The sequence below is a fragment of the Procambarus clarkii genome, chromosome 60 (genome assembly GCF_040958095.1).
Source record: "Procambarus clarkii isolate CNS0578487 chromosome 60, FALCON_Pclarkii_2.0, whole genome shotgun sequence".
NCBI classification, from domain to species: domain Eukaryota; kingdom Metazoa; phylum Arthropoda; class Malacostraca; order Decapoda; family Cambaridae; genus Procambarus; species Procambarus clarkii.
This window is the reverse complement of record NC_091209.1, coordinates 21,075,165-21,092,595: the sequence shown is the minus strand read 5'-3', so window position 1 is coordinate 21,092,595 and position 17,431 is coordinate 21,075,165. Positions and strand designations below refer to the sequence as shown.

Genomic DNA, 17,431 nt, shown 5'->3' with positions numbered 1-17,431 from the left:
GCGGTCGGGGATTGAACGCGGACCTGTAGGAAACGAGACCGTCGCTCTACCGTCCAGCCCAAGTGGTTAAGCGTAATATTATTAAAACAACAATTTATGTATATAATAACAGCATTTCACACTAAAAATACTTGGATATATTGAAATTTGGTAGTGAATTCCAATATAGGAATCTCCTATGACTAAACTGTACTTTTTAATTATTTTTATGTACTTACTACTTATTATTAAATTATTAAGTACTTACTATAATAATTAAATAAATTATTTTATTTAATATTTAAATTAAATGATAAAATAATAGGTAATAATAAATCATTGTGTAGGGGACAGGCAACCAGTGTGTATATATACATGTTCGGCTTATACCAAGGTGCCACAAAGGTGCCACAAAGGTGCCAAATTAAAGACTGGGAGCTGCCGGGGCGGGCCCAAGGGCTGCTGGCGGCCCTGGCCAGGCTGAACTTCCGCGCCCTTATAATCACCATTGTTTAATAATCTTCACAGGGAGAAACAACTGTAAATACAGGAATAGTTTATTACAACATACACGGTAAAGAAAACAGCTCGGAAACTAAGGAAATAAAGCTGCCGAAAAAACATTAAAGTCCACTTCAAGTTCAAGTATGTTTATTGTCGGTTCGTTCATGCTAGGCTTGCAGTTACACAACTGGTCGGGGTTCGCTTACACAACTGGTCGGGGTTCGCTTACACAACTGGTCGGAGTTCGCTTACACAACTGGTCGGGGTCCGCTTACACAACTGGTCGGGGTTCGCTTACACAACTGGTCGGGGTCCGCTTACACAACTGGTCGGGGTTCGCTTACACAACTGGTCGGGGTTCGCTTACACAACTGGTCGGGGTCCGCTTACACAACTGGTCGGGGTTCGCTTACACAACTGGTCGGGGTTCGCTTACACAACTGGTCGGGGTTCGGGGTACACAATAAACCACCACTCACTGGTTGAATAGGGGATGCTTAATGAATTATCCACCATATATATATATATATATATATATATATATATATATATATATATATATATATATATATATATATATATATATATAAACTTTAGAACACTTTCCCACCAGGAGACTCGAACCCTAGCCAGCACAGAAGCCTTCCAGCAACTGGCATAACAGGTACGCCTTAACCCTCTCCACCACCTGCTCAGACCTTTAAAAAGAGATGGTAATTTCGGAGTATTTAAATACACCAAAGATCACCACCTCCCAAGAGCACTAGAGCAAGTGCAACTGTTATGCCAGTTGCTGGAAGGCTTCTGTGCTGGCTAGGGTTCGAGTCTCCTGGTGGGAAAGTGTTCTAAAGTTTATATATATATATATATATATATATATATATATATATATATATATATATATATATATATATATATATATATATATATATATATATATATGTCGTACCTAGTAGCCAGAACGCACTTCTCAGCCTACTATGCAAGGCCTGATTTGCCTAATAAGCCAAGTTTTCATGAATTAATTGTTTTTCGACTACCTAACCTACCTAACCTAACCTAACCTAACTTTTTCCGCTACCTAACCTAACCTATAAAGTTAGGTTAGGTTAGGTTAGGTAGGGTTGGTTAGGTTCGGTCATATATCTACGTTAATTTTAACTCCAATAAAATAAAATTGACCTCATTCATAATGAAATGGGTAGCTATATCATTTCATAAGAAAAAAATTACAGAAAATATATTAATTCAGGAAAACTTGGCTTATTAGGCAAATCGGGCCTTGCATAGTAGGCTGAGAAGTGCGTTCTGGCTACTAGGTACGACATATATATATATATATGTCGTACCTAGTAGCCAGAACTCACTTATCAGCCTACTATGCAAGGCCCGATTTGCCTAATAAGCCAAGTTTTCATGAATTAGTATATTTTCTCAAATTTTTTTCTTATGAAATGATAAAGCTACCCATTTCATTATGTATGAGGTCAATTTTTTTTATTGGAGTTAAAATTAACGTAGATATATGACCAGACCTAACCAACCCTACCTAACCTAACCTAACCTATCCTAATAGGTTAGGTTAGGTTAGGTGGCCGAAAAAGTTAGGTTAGGTAGGTTAGGTAGGTTAGGTAGTCGAAAAACAATTAATTCATGAAAACTTGGCTTATTAGGCAAATCGGGCCTTGCATAGTAGGCTGAGAAGTGCGTTCTGGCTACTAGGTACGACATATATATATATATATATATATATATATATATATATATATATATATATATATATATATATATATATATATATATATAAAGGAAAGCAATCCTCACTGCAGTCCAGGAACATTGCCCAAGCATTCTCCCGTTTGTGTCAGCAGGCTACAGCAAAGACTCAACCCTCCTGTTTGGCAAACATGAAGTCACCTCAGCAGAGGGAATTCAACAGGGTGACCCACTTGCACCGTTCCTCTTTTGCATAGCGGTTCGAGAAATTACAACCAGACTGTCCAGTGAGCTCAACATCTGGTTCCTGGATGATGGCACTCTGGCAGGCACACAAGATTCCCTGCTAGAAGACCTACAGCTGGTGAAGACACGGGGGGAGTCCATGGGTCTCGTTCTTAACCCCTCCAAGTGCGAAATTATTGCATCCAGTGAAGTAATCATTAGAGCAGTGAAATCAGTTTTACCAGAAGCCTCAGTCGTTAAACCTACCGACAGCACACTACTCGGAGCACCTCTGGGCCACAATGCCATTGCTGCAGTCCTTGACGAAAAGTTTAGAGACCTAAAGAGGATGGAAGAGAGAATTGGGGACTTGGACTCCCACGATGCCCTCTACCTTCTCACAAAGTGCCTTACCTTGCCCAGGCTAACATACTTCTTAAGGTGTGCACCAACTACCCACTTCTAAATCAATATGATGAGCTCCTCAGGTCAATATTCAGGAAGGCGCTCAACCTAGATTTAGATGACAGTCAGTGGGACCAAGCAACACTACCAGTGAGATTTGGAGGGATAGGCATACGAAAGTCAACTGAGGTAGCACTTCCAGCATTCCTATCCTCATGTACAGCAGCCAACGAATTGGTAGGGCAGATCCTACCAGAGCGTATGAGAGAGACAGCGGGAACTCATGATCAAACGTTCATCGAAGCAGCCAGACAATGGGACACCATTGCACACCCTCAACCCCGACCACAAGTCCCAAAAGACCACAAGCAGGCCCACTGGGATAGCCCCATAATGGAAAAGACTGTCACAGCAATGATTGACAACGCTGATGCTGAAAACAAAGCCCGCCTCCTAGCGGTAACAGCACCCCACGCCGGGGATTTTTTATTTGCTGTGCCCAATGCAGCCCTGGGAACTCGCCTCAGTCATGACGCTCTCCGCATTGGAGTTGCCCTTCGCCTTGCCGCCCCCATCCTCACCGAACATAGGTGCATCTGCGGAACTGCGATGGCAGACCAATATGGTCGTCATGGTCTGGTATGTCGTAAATCACAGGGTAAAATTGCAAGACATGAAGAAGTCAACGACATCATCAAGAGGAGCCTCGCCACAGCCCGCTGCCCGGCACAAAGAGAACCACACTTATCCAGACCTAATGACCCTCAGAAGCGCCCTGATGGGGTCACCTTGCTACCTTGGAAGGATGGTAAGCAAGTGGTATGGGACTACATGTGCGCTGCCACACTGGCCAGTACCTACCTCCACTACAGCACACGTGAAAGCGGTGGTGCTGCTTCTTTCAGGGAATCGCAGAAAATTATTAAATACAGAGGTCTAGCACACTGCTACAGCTTTGTTCCGATCGGCTCGGAGACCCTCGGTTCGTGGGGAAAATGTGCATTGAAGTTCCTGAAGGAATTGGGGGACAAATTGATCAGCGCTACAAAAGACCAGAGAGCAAAAAGTTTCTTGTTCCAGCGCCTCAGTGTTGCGATTCAGAGGGGAAATGCCTATTGCGTCTTGGGCACTAGTCCAACTTCAGAGGAATTCGAAGAAGTGTTTGACTTGCAACAATGATCGAACCCGTCTGTGACATTCATCAATGTTTCCCATTGTTGTGTTTTTCAAGAGATCCATAACCTTTAAGCACCTTTTTGCATTATTATTTTTGTATCAACCCATGTATATCTTGTAACCATCAAATGCATAATAAAGCACAAAAAATAAAAAAGGAAGGGGGTGGTAGGAGAAAAGCACACAGAAACTGTATTGGAGGGGATCTAAACATTCCCTCTAATGCGTTATGCGTGGTTTCCTCCGAGGCTATGGGTCCCCCTTCTTCCAGCTAGAGGTGATACTCCCTTCCATATTAAAAAAAATATATATATTTATACAATTTTAATTTATCTGAGGGCAAAATTATCTTTTGCCAAATTAACAGCATTACCTTGCAGCAGATTGATGGCGAAAAGGCTCTTGGAGTCTGAACTCATCATTCACTAAGAATTGCACAATAAGTGAGAATAGAATAGAAATATCAGGAGGGGGGGAAGCGCCAAGACATTACGATTATATAGTGTAGTGACAGTAAAAAAAAGGCTAACCAAACCCTAGAAATATTCAAACGTACCTTTGACTTTAAGAAAAAAAATGGTAGTTATATATGCACCCCCACCTGGATTATTGCATGAAGGTGTAGCGAGTAGATTATCCCAATAATATATTCGCTCCAAATGCATTGTTAATATTCCTGTCAACCTTTGGAGATGAATGAGGTGAGGCATTGCCCGGGCAACACGGTGAGGTGTTGCCCGAGCATATAAGCAGCAGAATAGCAAACATTAACCAGAGTCTACTTTCAAGTGTGGTCTAGAGCAGACACTTGCGAGATACTGTACCGACGCTCAGTGCGCTCAACTCACACCAAAGTATCACCTGTGTACTTCCGTATATTCGACCAAATATATATATATATATCTTAGTGTCTGTGTTTATTTGTCACCATACTTTACGTAACAATAGAACCGTTACATTGGTGACCCCAGAGAGTTTCGACGATACCCAGCCACGATGGACTACAACATGGACTCTCACTGGACCTCCACTGCTGCTGCTTGCTGTGGACCGCAGCCACCTGTCGTGGAACGTTGCCAACACCCTTGCCACAGCTATGATTTTCATCGCGATCGTCTCTGCATTTTCATCTACTACGGCTTGCTGCTCCACGATCACTACTCACTCATCTGGCAGCTTCATCAGTAACTACATAATGTGGGATCTACAGCCTGTCCTGCCGACTCTCCGTCGCTGCCAGGGCACTGCTTGTTCTACAGGGGCGCCCACGAAAGCTGCTCTTTCGTCAGATTCATCTACACGTTCACTGCATTCTGATACTCTGCCGACTCAAGCACTTTGCGCAGTACAGGACTTACAGCTTGCGTTTCCGACTCTTCGTCGCCTCCAGGACAATTCAGCTCTAGCAGTGATTACCTCGTTGTCCTAACTACGTGCCTACATTACCTCCTAATGTCCTGGTGCCCAAGCCCATCCGCCCCGGATCTAAATGCTCCACCAGCGACCCAAGGACGCAACAATTATGCACATTCTTCTCTCCTGCTACACCGAGCTTGTCCACACACTGCCTACATCTTTTGGTACCAGACTACAATTTCCACAGTCAACAATGTAGTACTCGGCGTGTACAGTCCTAATCAACCCAAGACGCTACAGCTTCGACACAGAGCAGACAGCATCGAGCCGCCACGCTCTCGCTCCCCGAGTTCAGACACTCACAATTCTCAATCGAGCCGCCACGCTCTCCCACATAGACCTCCACGACTCCGGCCTCACTCTCTCTGCTCTGCTCCAGGCTTCGTCTCAACGTCTGCGACACTGCTAAATCCAGAGACACATCCGCCGACTACGCAGTTCACTTTTCGACCAGTTACCAGCAGCACCGCCACCTACGACGACGGACGATCCTGTACGACCTCCCACCCTACAACCCCAGTTACCAGCCGCACCACAACCTGATCCTACGACGACGGACGATCCTGTGCGACCTCCCACCCTACAACCCCAGTTAGATGACATCAGCGAAGAGGAGGAAGTTAACTTTGATGGTTATGTAACGCGAGCAGGGCGTACAATTCACCGACCAGCTAAGTTCCTTGATCAAGTATTTTTCCTTTCATCCCCTGGGAGGGGGAGTTCTGTAGCGAGTAGATTATCCCAATAATATACTCGCTCCAAATGCATTGTTAATATTCCTGTCAACCTTTGGAGATGAATGAGGTGAGGCGTTGCCCGGGCAACACGGTGAGGTGTTGCCCGAGCATATAAGCAGCAGAATAGCAAACATTAATCAGAGTCTACTTTCAAGTGTGGTCTAGAGCAGACACTTGCGAGATACTGTACCGACGCTCAGTGCGCTCAACTCACACCAAAGTATCACCTGTGTACTTCTGTATATTCGACCAAATATATATATATATATCTTAGTGTCTGTGTTTATTTGTCACCATACTTTACGTAACAATAGAACCGTTACAAAGGCATGGACACCTCATCTTCAGAAAGACAGCTTCATTGGAGAAAGTTCAACACCGGGCAACAAAAATAATTCCAAAACTAAGTCAACTCTTGTACCAGGAAAGGTTGAGGGCCACAGGGCCAACAACACTGCTAACCAGACACGATAGGGCTGTTCTTATCGAAACGTTCTAAATAGCAAACAATTTGGAGAATGCTGATCCAGACAACTTCTTCGACAGGTCAGATGTATCACAAACAAGGAACTACGGTTTTAAGCTCAACAATCCACAATGTAAGACTGCAAAAGAAGAGATGCCTTTTCACCTATACAGTTACTGTGTTTCCATGGGTTATAAACCTATGGAACTGCCTACCCACTGAAGTTGTAAATGTCAAAATTCTGCTGAACTTTAAAATCCAGCTTGAAAAAGTCATCAGAACAAATGGGGGACCATTACAAGCTGCCGGCTTCCTGTCCCCGTCGGGGCCACTAGAGAGATAATGGTCCTCAGGTAAATACATACATATGATAACCCCCTACAAAATTCTCAGGGGAATTGACAGGGTGGAGAAAGACAAACTGTTTAGCACGGGTGGGACACATACAAGGGGGTGGGGACACATACAAGGGGACACAGGTGGAAACTTAGTACCCTAATGACCCACAAAGACATTAGAATTTTTTTTCAGTGTCAGAGTAGTTAACAAATGGAATGCATTAGGCAGTGATGTGGTGGAGGCTGACTCCATACACAGTTTCAAATGTAGATATGATAGGCTCAGGAATCTGTACACCAGTTGACTGACAGTTGAGAGGCGGGACCAAAGAGCCAAAGCTCGACCCCTCCCCCCCCCCCCGCAAGCACAACTAGGTTAGCACAGATGGGGGGCCACGCGGCTGAGTGGACAGCGCTCGGGGGGTCGTAGTCCTAAGTGCCCGGGTTCGACTCCCGACGGAGTCGGCAACAAATGATCAGAGTTTCTTTCACTTGATGCACCTGTTCACCTAGCAGTAAATAGGAGTTAGACAGCACCTACGGGCTGCTTCCTGAGGGATATATGCGTGTAGAGTGTTAAGAGACATATGTAGTAGATATAACAGAGGAAAATAGATTGGTTAGAAAGGCGGGGTCCAAGAGCTAATAACTCGATTCTGCAGAGGGAAATAGTCAATAGAGAAAATAGTAAATACAGAGAAGAGTGATGTGAGCCGTGGCCGGCAGAGGGCGGCTGGGTGGCCATTATAGTGTACCGTACTTACCGTAGTGCGTGGTGACCAGGTACAAGAGCTCCAGGGTGAGGTACACTAGGCTAACTGGTGCACCACTGTTGTGTGTACCTTCAGTGTGAGGTACACTCCAGTCTACCATCATTAACTGCTTCTTGTTGTTATAGATTCAGCTACTTGGAACCCAAGTAGCACGGGCTATGGTGAGCCCGTAGTGGACTTACCCGGCACAGGAGTGGGGTTATTAAACTGCGTGAACCACCGTGGTAGTCGTGCTGAGTAGTTTGGGGAGCTGGAGGTAAGGTACACTAGGGTACCTTGCCCTGTGTACCTTACCCTGTGTTAGGTTATCTTGGGTAAAGTTAGATCAATTTTAAAGTCCATTGGCGCACCATCTTAAGTACAGTGACCTGAATCCAATACTATGTTCATGAATTTGCATCTTTTTTTCAGCATAATGCAGAATTGGGTGAAGATAATTTTGGTTTTGAATAGTATATCGTACAGAATTGATGGCTAGTTCTTGTGGAATTAGGCATCTAGTTCCACAAGAACCTAGTTAGCCTAGAACTAACATTGAGAAGGCATCGAGGGACCCCATCAGAAAAGCGAAAAGGTCATTAAATTTCATTCGACACTTGATTTACATAGTTATGTTCTCATTAGTTTAAATGATAGGATAATTTTTCAACACATTTTCATCAAATTACTTAAAAAAAATAAGTGTCCCTGCACTGAATTCCAGTTCAGAAATACAATGAAACAATTTGTGGTTTCACATGACCAAAAGATGCCAATATTTTTTCCATTTCAACGCATCTCGATGATCTTGCAACTGGAATGAAACCTTCTTTATGTGAGGGGCACTAATACTAGGGCCTCGATGAGGATAGGATGCTGGTGGCTTGTCGAATGTCCTCCCACTTGCCTTGATCTTTTCCAGTTGTACTTTAAAAGTTAACAGAGTTTTGGCATTTACGGTGGCGGGTAGGCAGTTCCATGGGTTAATAACCCTGTGGGTGAAAACGCATCTCTTGTTCTCAGTCCTGCATTGTGGCTTGTTGAGCTTGAAACTTCATCTAAACTTTCGGAAGACCAAGTTTTGTTGGTGGTGGAACCCTTACTATATTTTGTCATATGCTTATTGATATACCTGTACTGAATAGCTGGTAAATTTATAATATCAACTAAAATTAATTTTTTCTTTAAAGGTTTTAAATGGTGGGTGAGAGACTTGCAAGCAGACTTGGTAAAAGTCATGATGTTACCAGTATGTGACAAATAGTACAGCAGATAACCATTAAGTAAAAGTGGTACCAAATGAGAAGCTACAGATTCCCATAAAAATATCATATTAAAGAAGAAATTATCTTTGAGGTAGATACAGTAATTAGAATCTCTCGGCAAGGCGCTGTAAACCTGAAACGAGAAGAAAATGTGGGTGAAGAAATTAGGTCGTGCGAGTGTGGTTGCAGCTGCAGCAGGAGGTGCTATTGCTGGTTATATTGTGACCAGCGACACCAGCAAAAAGAATGCTTTGGCTTCTTGGACTACAGGTTTCACCCCATCGGTTAAATGGGATTGGAACTGGGATAGGTTGGTAGGTTGCTTTATATATCCCTCCACTTATATTTCTCACTTGCATGCATTTGTTCACTCACTCATGCATATATTCACACTCACAGTCTGAGAAGCATTATATAAGACTAGTTGACCTCATCATAAAATGTGTCCTGCACCAGGGTACAAAGTTACTACAAACTTTCCACTAGCTGCCTGTCATGGGTCCAGGCTTTCCTGACTATTATTTGGACCAGTGTGGCTATTTGTGTAAGCGTCTCATAGCCGTCACGACCTGACTGATCCAATAGCTCTTGCAGAAACTTTTCAAGTTTTCTGTTGACTGCTTACATTTTTGGTTCATCAGTATTTGCTGGTAAAAGGTTGAAGATGGGCTTTTGTTGGCCCTGGGAATTGGTATTAGTGTTTACTTGTTTGTGCTATACCACTGAAGACAGGAATTAGTAAATTTATTTATTGTGAATAATTTTAATCTGCTGAGGCTTAATGTATGAATTAATTAACTACTGAGGTTTACACGAACTAATTACTGTACTTTGCTAAGGTTTAGCTTGTAAAATAATTACCTGTTGGTTTTGTGTATGAATTAATTGTTGAGGTTTAGTGTGTGAATTAGTTACATGGTGTATGGTGCTTGAGAAGCGTGAAAGAGAAGTGGGGAAATGTGAACAATGCAAGTGAACTTAAAAAAATGTTATGTTGATAATGCAAGAGTTTAGCTTTAGTAACAAGTACTTAACAGATTAAACTTTATTAAGGAATACTATAATTCATGATGCATTACTCTCCTGTAGGAATTTTTTGGGGTTAATAATTAAGTGACCTGATTTAGTTTGCAGTGTGATGGCTTTTGTGTGTGTTGATATAAAGATAATCTTATGGTACAGTGCATTTGACAAATGTTTTTCTTTTTCCAGAAGAGAACCACAGAGTTTAGTGAAACCGCATAATCTAAAACATGATGCTAACAATAACGTTAATGATATTGAGGAACGCTTTGAAAAGGTTCGAGCAACAGCATCCCGTCACTTAATTTTCATACGACACGGACAGTATAATCTCGACGGTGCCACGGATTCAGAGCGGTACCTTACACAGTTGGGTAAGTCGTTCTGTACATTTTGTCACTTGGTGACATCTGTGTGTCATTAGATTATGTAACTGGTGGTAAATGTTTAAGTTAATGCCCCATTTTCTTTCTTTTATCTTCTATATTCCTAAGTACAGTATCAGTTTGTACTGCAGGTTCTGCCCTTCATTCAAGGAGGCAGTCTGGTAGAGCTGGGGCTTTGCCTGCAACTAATCCAGGTAAGCAACATTGGAGCCAGATTCTGCGGTCTCTGCGCTTCCTTTCATGGGTTCCTCTTTCACTTGTTGGTGTCTCTTTCTCTTTTCATCACAGAAAGCACCTTGCTGGGTTTATGGTTCATCTCCTTAATGGCTGCAGGGGAACACATCTGGTCTATTTTGCCGGCTCCTGGTCCCGTGATTTGTGGGCTTATCTGGTCGTCTCCCTCAACCATTGATGGGTGTATTCCTTTTGTATATACTGCATGTCATTTTGTATTTACTTCTTTGCTTTTTTCTACAGGTCGTGAACAGGCTGCGCTGACTGGAGAACGACTTAAAATTCTTGATTTTCCGTATTCACGCATTGTCTACTCCACAATGACAAGGGCTGCAGAAACAGCTAAGATTATCGCTGAAAAGTTGGGTAATGTGGAAGAGGTGGAACATTGTGACCTGCTACGAGAAGGGGCACCCATTCCACCAGAACCACCCATTGGTAGCTGGAAGCCAGAAATGCATGTAGGTGATTATTTGCTTTTAGATGACATGCTTTCAAGAAATTTATTGATATTTGAAGATAGTGATTGGAATTAAAGATGTCTTAAATTTGATTTGGATAATTTGTTTAAAAGTACATTGTGAGCTTGAAAAATTAGACTGTATTAATCCAGACATTTATGGATTTTGTATATTTTTGTATTTAGTTTGAATCTTATTCAACTTTCACAAATCCAGATACATAATACAGTAATCACAAAGTCATTATAAATGACAGTTAATGAAACTATAATGAGTATATTTTTGTACATACTTTTTAGTCTGTCCATTGGAAACTTAACTGGTGCATTGCTCTGGTACCAGACACATTCACAAAACTACCAGGTCTCAAAACTAGCTCATATACACCAATTACCTGGACTAGGATCTAGTGTGCTTGTAGAGGCAAGGAAAGTTTCTCCCTCAGTTGAGTAGTCATTGTTAAGGTGGCTTTTCTTCTGCCTCTAGCTTCCAGCTTCATGTCACCTCCAGCCTTTCTGTTTTTGCCTAGGAATGAGACTTGCTACCTGGAAGATCCATTGGCCATTAATGCCAAGATTGTCTGGCAGGCGAAAGCATTATATGTTATTGCAGATGCTGCATTTATTTGAGTGCTGCTTGCAGTTTTTTTTGGTTTAGGCTTTGCTGATCAACTCTCTCATGCTACACGTCTTGTGTTTGGTCGATGGCTATGCATCATTGATCACCTTGAGAGATACCTTGGTGGGCAATGTAAACAATGTATTGTAGCAATGTAAACCTCTGCCCGCACTCTTCTCAACTGGTTTCAAATAACTTTCAGACACTACCACTACAGACCCTTGATTGTGCTATGACCAATATCATTAGAATAACTGTACCTCAGATATTTTCACCTGTGAGTCTTTTGAACATTATTTTTGTATTAATTTGTTTTAAAAGCCGTAAATGATGATAGCGTTTTCCTCAGAAGTTTTATGCTGATGGTGCTCGCATTGAGGCTGCCTTTAGAAAATACATTCATCGTGCTCCATCATCTCAGGAAAAGGATAGCTATGAAATAATTGTATGTCATGCTAATGTCATCAGGTATTTTGTGTGCAGGTCAGTAATTATTAGAAATAATCAGTAGAAATACCTTTTGAATACCATTTTTTTTTTCTTTTCTCTCTTCATTTTCTTTGTTTCCCCCACCTTCTCTTCTAGGGAAGGAGGCTTATATATATCATCATCATGTAGTATAGGTCTACTTTAACGAGCCTTTCTAGTTGGATATTGTTTGGGACTTTCCTCGGACCTTTCTTGCCTAACGTTTACTACTGTAGGTATAAAAAAAAAAAGTCAAAATTCTTAAAACAAAAACAAAAAGTCAGCCAATAGAATTATAAGAATACAGTAATAGTAATCCTCATGCTGTTTTGTTACCATGCTGCCTCAATTTACTAGATCAAGATATGATTCGGTTGTAAATTCTTCCCAACTTATCTTGTGTTCTGTTCCTGCTATTACCTTTATAGAGGTTCCACTGTATTTGATCAGTAAACTATATTGTATTTTTTTTTTTTTTACAATTGCATTTTGTTTAAACATTACATTTGTAGTCAAGTTCTGGTATGGGTAACTGGGTTTTAAATATATATCTACAAAGGGACAAAAACTCTATTACTACATCTTCATTTATGTTATGTTTTTAATTCATTATAATAATTGTGTACCTTACCTTACCTTGAGGTGATTTCGGTGCTCAGCGACCCCGCTGCCCGGTCGTCGACCAGGCTTCCTCAATGTACTATTGCATTTTTTTAATATTGCAGATAATTCATATAAATATTCACACTTACCTGTATGGTATGGTGGTCTTGTACTGCGGTCACCTTATGCAACTACCTCTCACTGTATTTAATTTCCTCACTACTGTACATAGAATTTCAGCTGCTTACACTAAACTTTGAAAAAATGGCCACTCAAATTTTTGAGTAATAAAGCCTTTAAAGGCAAATTTTCACATAATTTGTAAGTTGTGTGTCGTCTACTTTTTATTATTCCACATTTTAACTTGGAATTTTACAAATGCAATTTTTGTTTTATAAAGCTATTCAAGCATTTCTTTTGTATGTAGTGCTCCATACCTTTTTCATACTTTAAGTTTCAAAAAGACCAATCTTTGTGTTATCCAATGTTATGAGCATTGATATACTGTAGTAAGGCATAAAAATACAATACTCTATAATGGAAAGAAAAGTGAAGAGCAGTCAAATTGTATGATTTAGCACCCGTGGCGCAGTGGTAAAACATTCGCCCGGCACTTTGCGAGCGCTTTGGACGGAAAGGACTGACTGGGTGCCATTCCTTAACTGTAGCCTCTCTTCACCTAGCAGTGAATGGGTACCTGGTTGTTAAACGATTTGGCGGATTGTATTCCTTGGAAAATTAAAATTAAGAACCTGCCCGAAATGCTATGGGTGCTAGTGGCTTTACAAAATGTAAGAGCTCTTGTGTGTATATATATAAATACAAAATAATTTTTTTAGAGAAGTATGTCAAGATTGAGCAAATGGAGGATGGGAGTGGTGAAGTGTGGACCCATGTGAATTTGAATATAGGAAGAGACAAAAGCAATTAAAATTAAGATATAGTGGGTGAGTGCATTATGAATTGGGCATCGAATATGAGCAGCATAGAACAGGTGGAGTAATTAGCAAATAATTAGCAAGTGATAATGAATGGTGGTGATCAAAAAATTGTGGCAAATCACAAGAAGCGCTCAACTTTTATGAATGAAATTGTGGGTTACTGCTATAAGCATTATACTGGAGTGTGATGGTGTTGATTCTGTGTTATGGTGTTTAGTACAGCTTTGTTAGGTTGTGTCACTTGTGTAAATGTGGGGACGCTCTTCTGAACATTAAGATTTTCAGTCAGGAGGTTATTATAGTGAATGAATAGTCCTATTTAATTATTTTTTTCTGGCCAGATGGCTACTCCCATCTTACATTTTCACTTGGCTGGTAAAAATAAATTATCTTTTATAATTATAGATCCCTACAACTGCCCCCTGAAGCGTGGTTACGCATGACCCTACACAACGGCAGCATGACGCACATTGTCATTCGCCCCGATGGTCGTGTTGGATTGTGGCACTTGGGTGAATGTGGGTATATGCCTCCTCAGAAGCTTACCCGGACATAAACATTCCTTTCATAAGGTCATTACAGAATCTTAGATATTGGTTACTTGATGATTTCTTGTTTAAACAGTGATGTAAAGATACTAAAATTTTAAATATTTAAATTTGTCATTGTAATTTTAATAAGGTTGCTTGTCCCAATGTTGCTATTTCTACTGTAAATCTGAGGGGACATTTTAAATGCTTGATACTATGAACAATGTGACTCAGGACCAGTTTGTACAACTAAATCAAGCTTTTAATAATACAAATATGCAGTATATTTGCTTTGTGATTAAAAAATATGAATTCCTTTTGATTTTTGGAATTACTTTGAATAATAGATATTGGCATGCAGTGAAATTAGAGAGACAGGCTGTTCAGCAGTGTTATTTACAGAACTTGATATTTGCTTGGTTTCAATGGCTACATTTGATGCTTTGATTGTTCTTCATAGCAAAAAGTTTGTGCTTATTATAGATATTTTTTAATATAAAAATCTTCAAAACCGAAATACACATCAGGTAAATACTAGTAGTACAGTAACAATAATCATATGTTTATATATGTACTCGTGTTTGAATAAATAATTGTACAGAAGATTACTTGTATCACTTGTTGCGAACAATTACAGTGTCATAATTTCTTAAGAGTAGCATGTGAGACTACAGTACTTATTTCAGATGATGCCATTGGTTTGAAGCACAGCAAGATAAACAAATGAATTTAATATATATCAAATGTTTATGCTTATGAATATAATCAGTAGAACCCGTGAGGAGGATTCACTTGGTATTCCCAAGCAAATGGGAGTACCACTGCACCACGACATGATCAAGAGTAATGCAACGCTGATTTGTGGTCGTTTCCTTACGAGTAATAGAGTGAGCATGTTTGGGTCATCCTCATGGCTCCTACTGATTTTCTCGTTGATATATCACATTAACGTGATTTCATTGTGCATTATCAATTTACCTGCATTTCAGTTTGATGCCAAATTCTTTGTTTTTGTTTTTTACGTAAACAGTATGAAACATGTGTATCTTATGCATGGTATTGAAACATGGTTCCTAATGTTATTGGACCATGTAATCCTCTGGTGGCAGATTTTTAGAACCATTTTAACACATGGGCGTTGAGACCTAAAGTGATGTATTAATAATAAGTTTCTACACACACATGACCTAATGTCATGGCATACATTCTGTAGGCTCAGTTGCAAATGGTATCTTGGTTAGTTTTACAGTATGACCATTTTTATGGTTTTTAAGAAAGAATGGTTAAAGATGTTCACTTCAGACAAAGAATGTGTAGGTATTGTATTATGCACATTTTCATTATCATAATATTTTTAAAGTTGCAAATTCTTCATAATTGGCATTAAATTAAATTTGTGGGCCTTTGGTCAGTATATCTCTCTCAGCCTTATAGAATTGCTTTAAAATTGTATGAGTTTTAATTACCGTAGCATAATTAACCATATTTTTAGACTGATTAAATTATGACTTTTAATATAATATCTGTGTAGATGCTTGGCATCCACTCCTTAAATAATATTTAGGTCCCTTGCACCAACATCACACATTTTGTTTTGTATATACTACATCAGTTGCATTCTAGTTGTGACTTTGTGTATATATATATACAGTATCAATTGTTTTGCTTGATGAGGCTTGGTGCTTTTTGGATAATTATTTTGCTGGACAATACACAAGTTGATTTCCAACATTTGCACTTAATTTTGTCCGTGAATCAAAAACAACAACTTGCCAACGACTAGAATGTACCGTATCAACTTTGTACTTAACTAGTGTATTATTTTTTATTCCATGTTCTGCAGTCACATTTGTGCTCATTTACCTTAGAAGTCTGGAACAGAAATTAAGTAATAAATATGACTAGAACATTAAATACAAATAACGCACAAGTTAAACGGAAAATTAATATGAACTGTTCTCTTCACTAGAAAGAAGCAGTGTTATAAATACTTGATCAAAATTAATTGAATATGTTGGGAATAGATTTTTTTGTATGTCATACAGAAAAATAATTGATCTAACTGGTGAATTTGTTTAAATGTTCAACTTGAACATTATTGTTGAGAGGGAACATGAGCATATTAAAGCTTAAAGTTGTTTAGGTAGCCATTGAACAAGCATGTGAAGATTGTGCCTGACTGGAGCTATGGTCATATAGGAAGCAGTCTTTTCTGTATGTATTATCTTGGGGAAGAAGTTGGTAACCCTGACAGAACGAGTGAAGGGTTCCTAAGCTACACAAGGCATTTTCATTCTGTAATGTTAATGTACAAATAATTAAACAAATATGAATGACCTTTTAAGATGTGTGAATTTTCAAATAAATTGTAGCTACGAAAATTGTTTAAAATAAGCCTTGCATTTTTATATATTTAGTAATTTAATGCAATTTACAGGCCCATCAAACCAACCGACCCAAAAAGGTACATGTATGATCACCCAAAAATGTTCACTGCAAACCTTCATCACTGCTGACCTTGTTCCCCCAACCCTGATTGCTCGGATCTTGATCTTGCCTAGTTCTGTGCCCTCTGTCTCGTATCTTTACTTGTGTCTTTGCTAACAGACAAAATAGCTGTTCTTCAATGGAACATCCATGACTTTTATGACAATTTCAGAGAGCTGCAACTCTCAATTTTGCTGCAGCTGCAGTGAAAATCTTGCAATTTTCACCACTTTGCATTTGTCTCCAGGAACTGATGATTTGACACCCATCCTGGTTGATTCCAGTTATTCCTTTCTCTCCTCTCTAACTATATCTGGTAATACTAACTAATTTTCTATTAATCTGGAATGATATTCCTTTTATCCCTCAATTCTTTTTCAGTCAAATGTTCATTCTACCACTGCTTGTATCTTTGTGAATAAATAGTATACCATCTGCTCCATTTGTATCCTTCCATGTTTCGATTTCTCTTCCCGACCACGAGCAACATTTTGACTTTTTGCTGGAGCTTGTGCTCCTTTTAGGTGACTTTGTAACTGTTGATATACTCTCAGGGGCAATGTCCTTACAAATACCTGAAGCTTTCATCTTGAACATTTTCTTTTGTCTCTCCTGAATTCCACATAGTCGACTCGTGTTGACTTTCACATTTGCCCTCCTTCCTGCATCATTCTCTCTCTCTGCTGCTCTCCATTTATAGA

At 40.0% G+C, this 17,431-nt stretch overlaps 2 protein-coding genes across 9 annotated transcripts in view; one reads left to right on the top strand and one right to left on the bottom strand.

Annotated features, from left to right (window-relative positions):
• LOC123766706 (NADPH-dependent diflavin oxidoreductase 1) overlaps window positions 1–17,431 on the bottom strand; it is a 173,840-nt gene that overhangs the window by 28,395 nt on the left and 128,014 nt on the right. The gene's annotated exons all lie outside the window — the stretch shown is intronic.
• On the top strand, window positions 7,646–16,624 carry LOC123766707 (serine/threonine-protein phosphatase PGAM5, mitochondrial). Of its 8 annotated transcripts, none has more exons than XM_045755987.2 (6): window positions 7,646–7,761; window positions 8,905–9,289; window positions 10,192–10,376; window positions 10,866–11,083; window positions 12,054–12,184; window positions 14,119–16,624. In XM_045755987.2, the coding sequence occupies exons 2-6, from the start codon at window positions 9,129–9,131 to the stop codon at window positions 14,267–14,269; spliced, it is 846 nt and encodes a 281-aa protein (XP_045611943.1). In that variant the 5' UTR covers window positions 7,646–7,761; window positions 8,905–9,128; the 3' UTR covers window positions 14,270–16,624. The 8 variants fall into 8 exon arrangements, with proteins under 8 accessions (XP_045611943.1, XP_045611939.1, XP_069163790.1 ...); XM_045755983.2 differs by having other exon boundaries at window positions 7,647–7,761; window positions 12,051–12,184; XM_069307689.1 differs by having other exon boundaries at window positions 7,663–7,745.

What these genes read in the sequence shown, in the direction of transcription:
- LOC123766707 (XM_045755983.2), top strand. Translation starts at nt 9,129, where the DNA reads ATGTGGGTGAAGAAATTAGGTCGTGCGAGTGTGGTTGCAGCTGCAGCA. An exon ending in GCGGTACCTTACACAGTTGG is followed by an intron (nt 10,377 to 10,865) that starts GTAAGTCGTTCT and finishes TTTTTTCTACAG; the next exon opens with GTCGTGAACAGGCTGCGCTG. An exon ending in GCTGGAAGCCAGAAATGCAT is followed by an intron (nt 11,084 to 12,050) that starts GTAGGTGATTAT and finishes CGTTTTCCTCAG; the next exon opens with AAGTTTTATGCTGATGGTGC.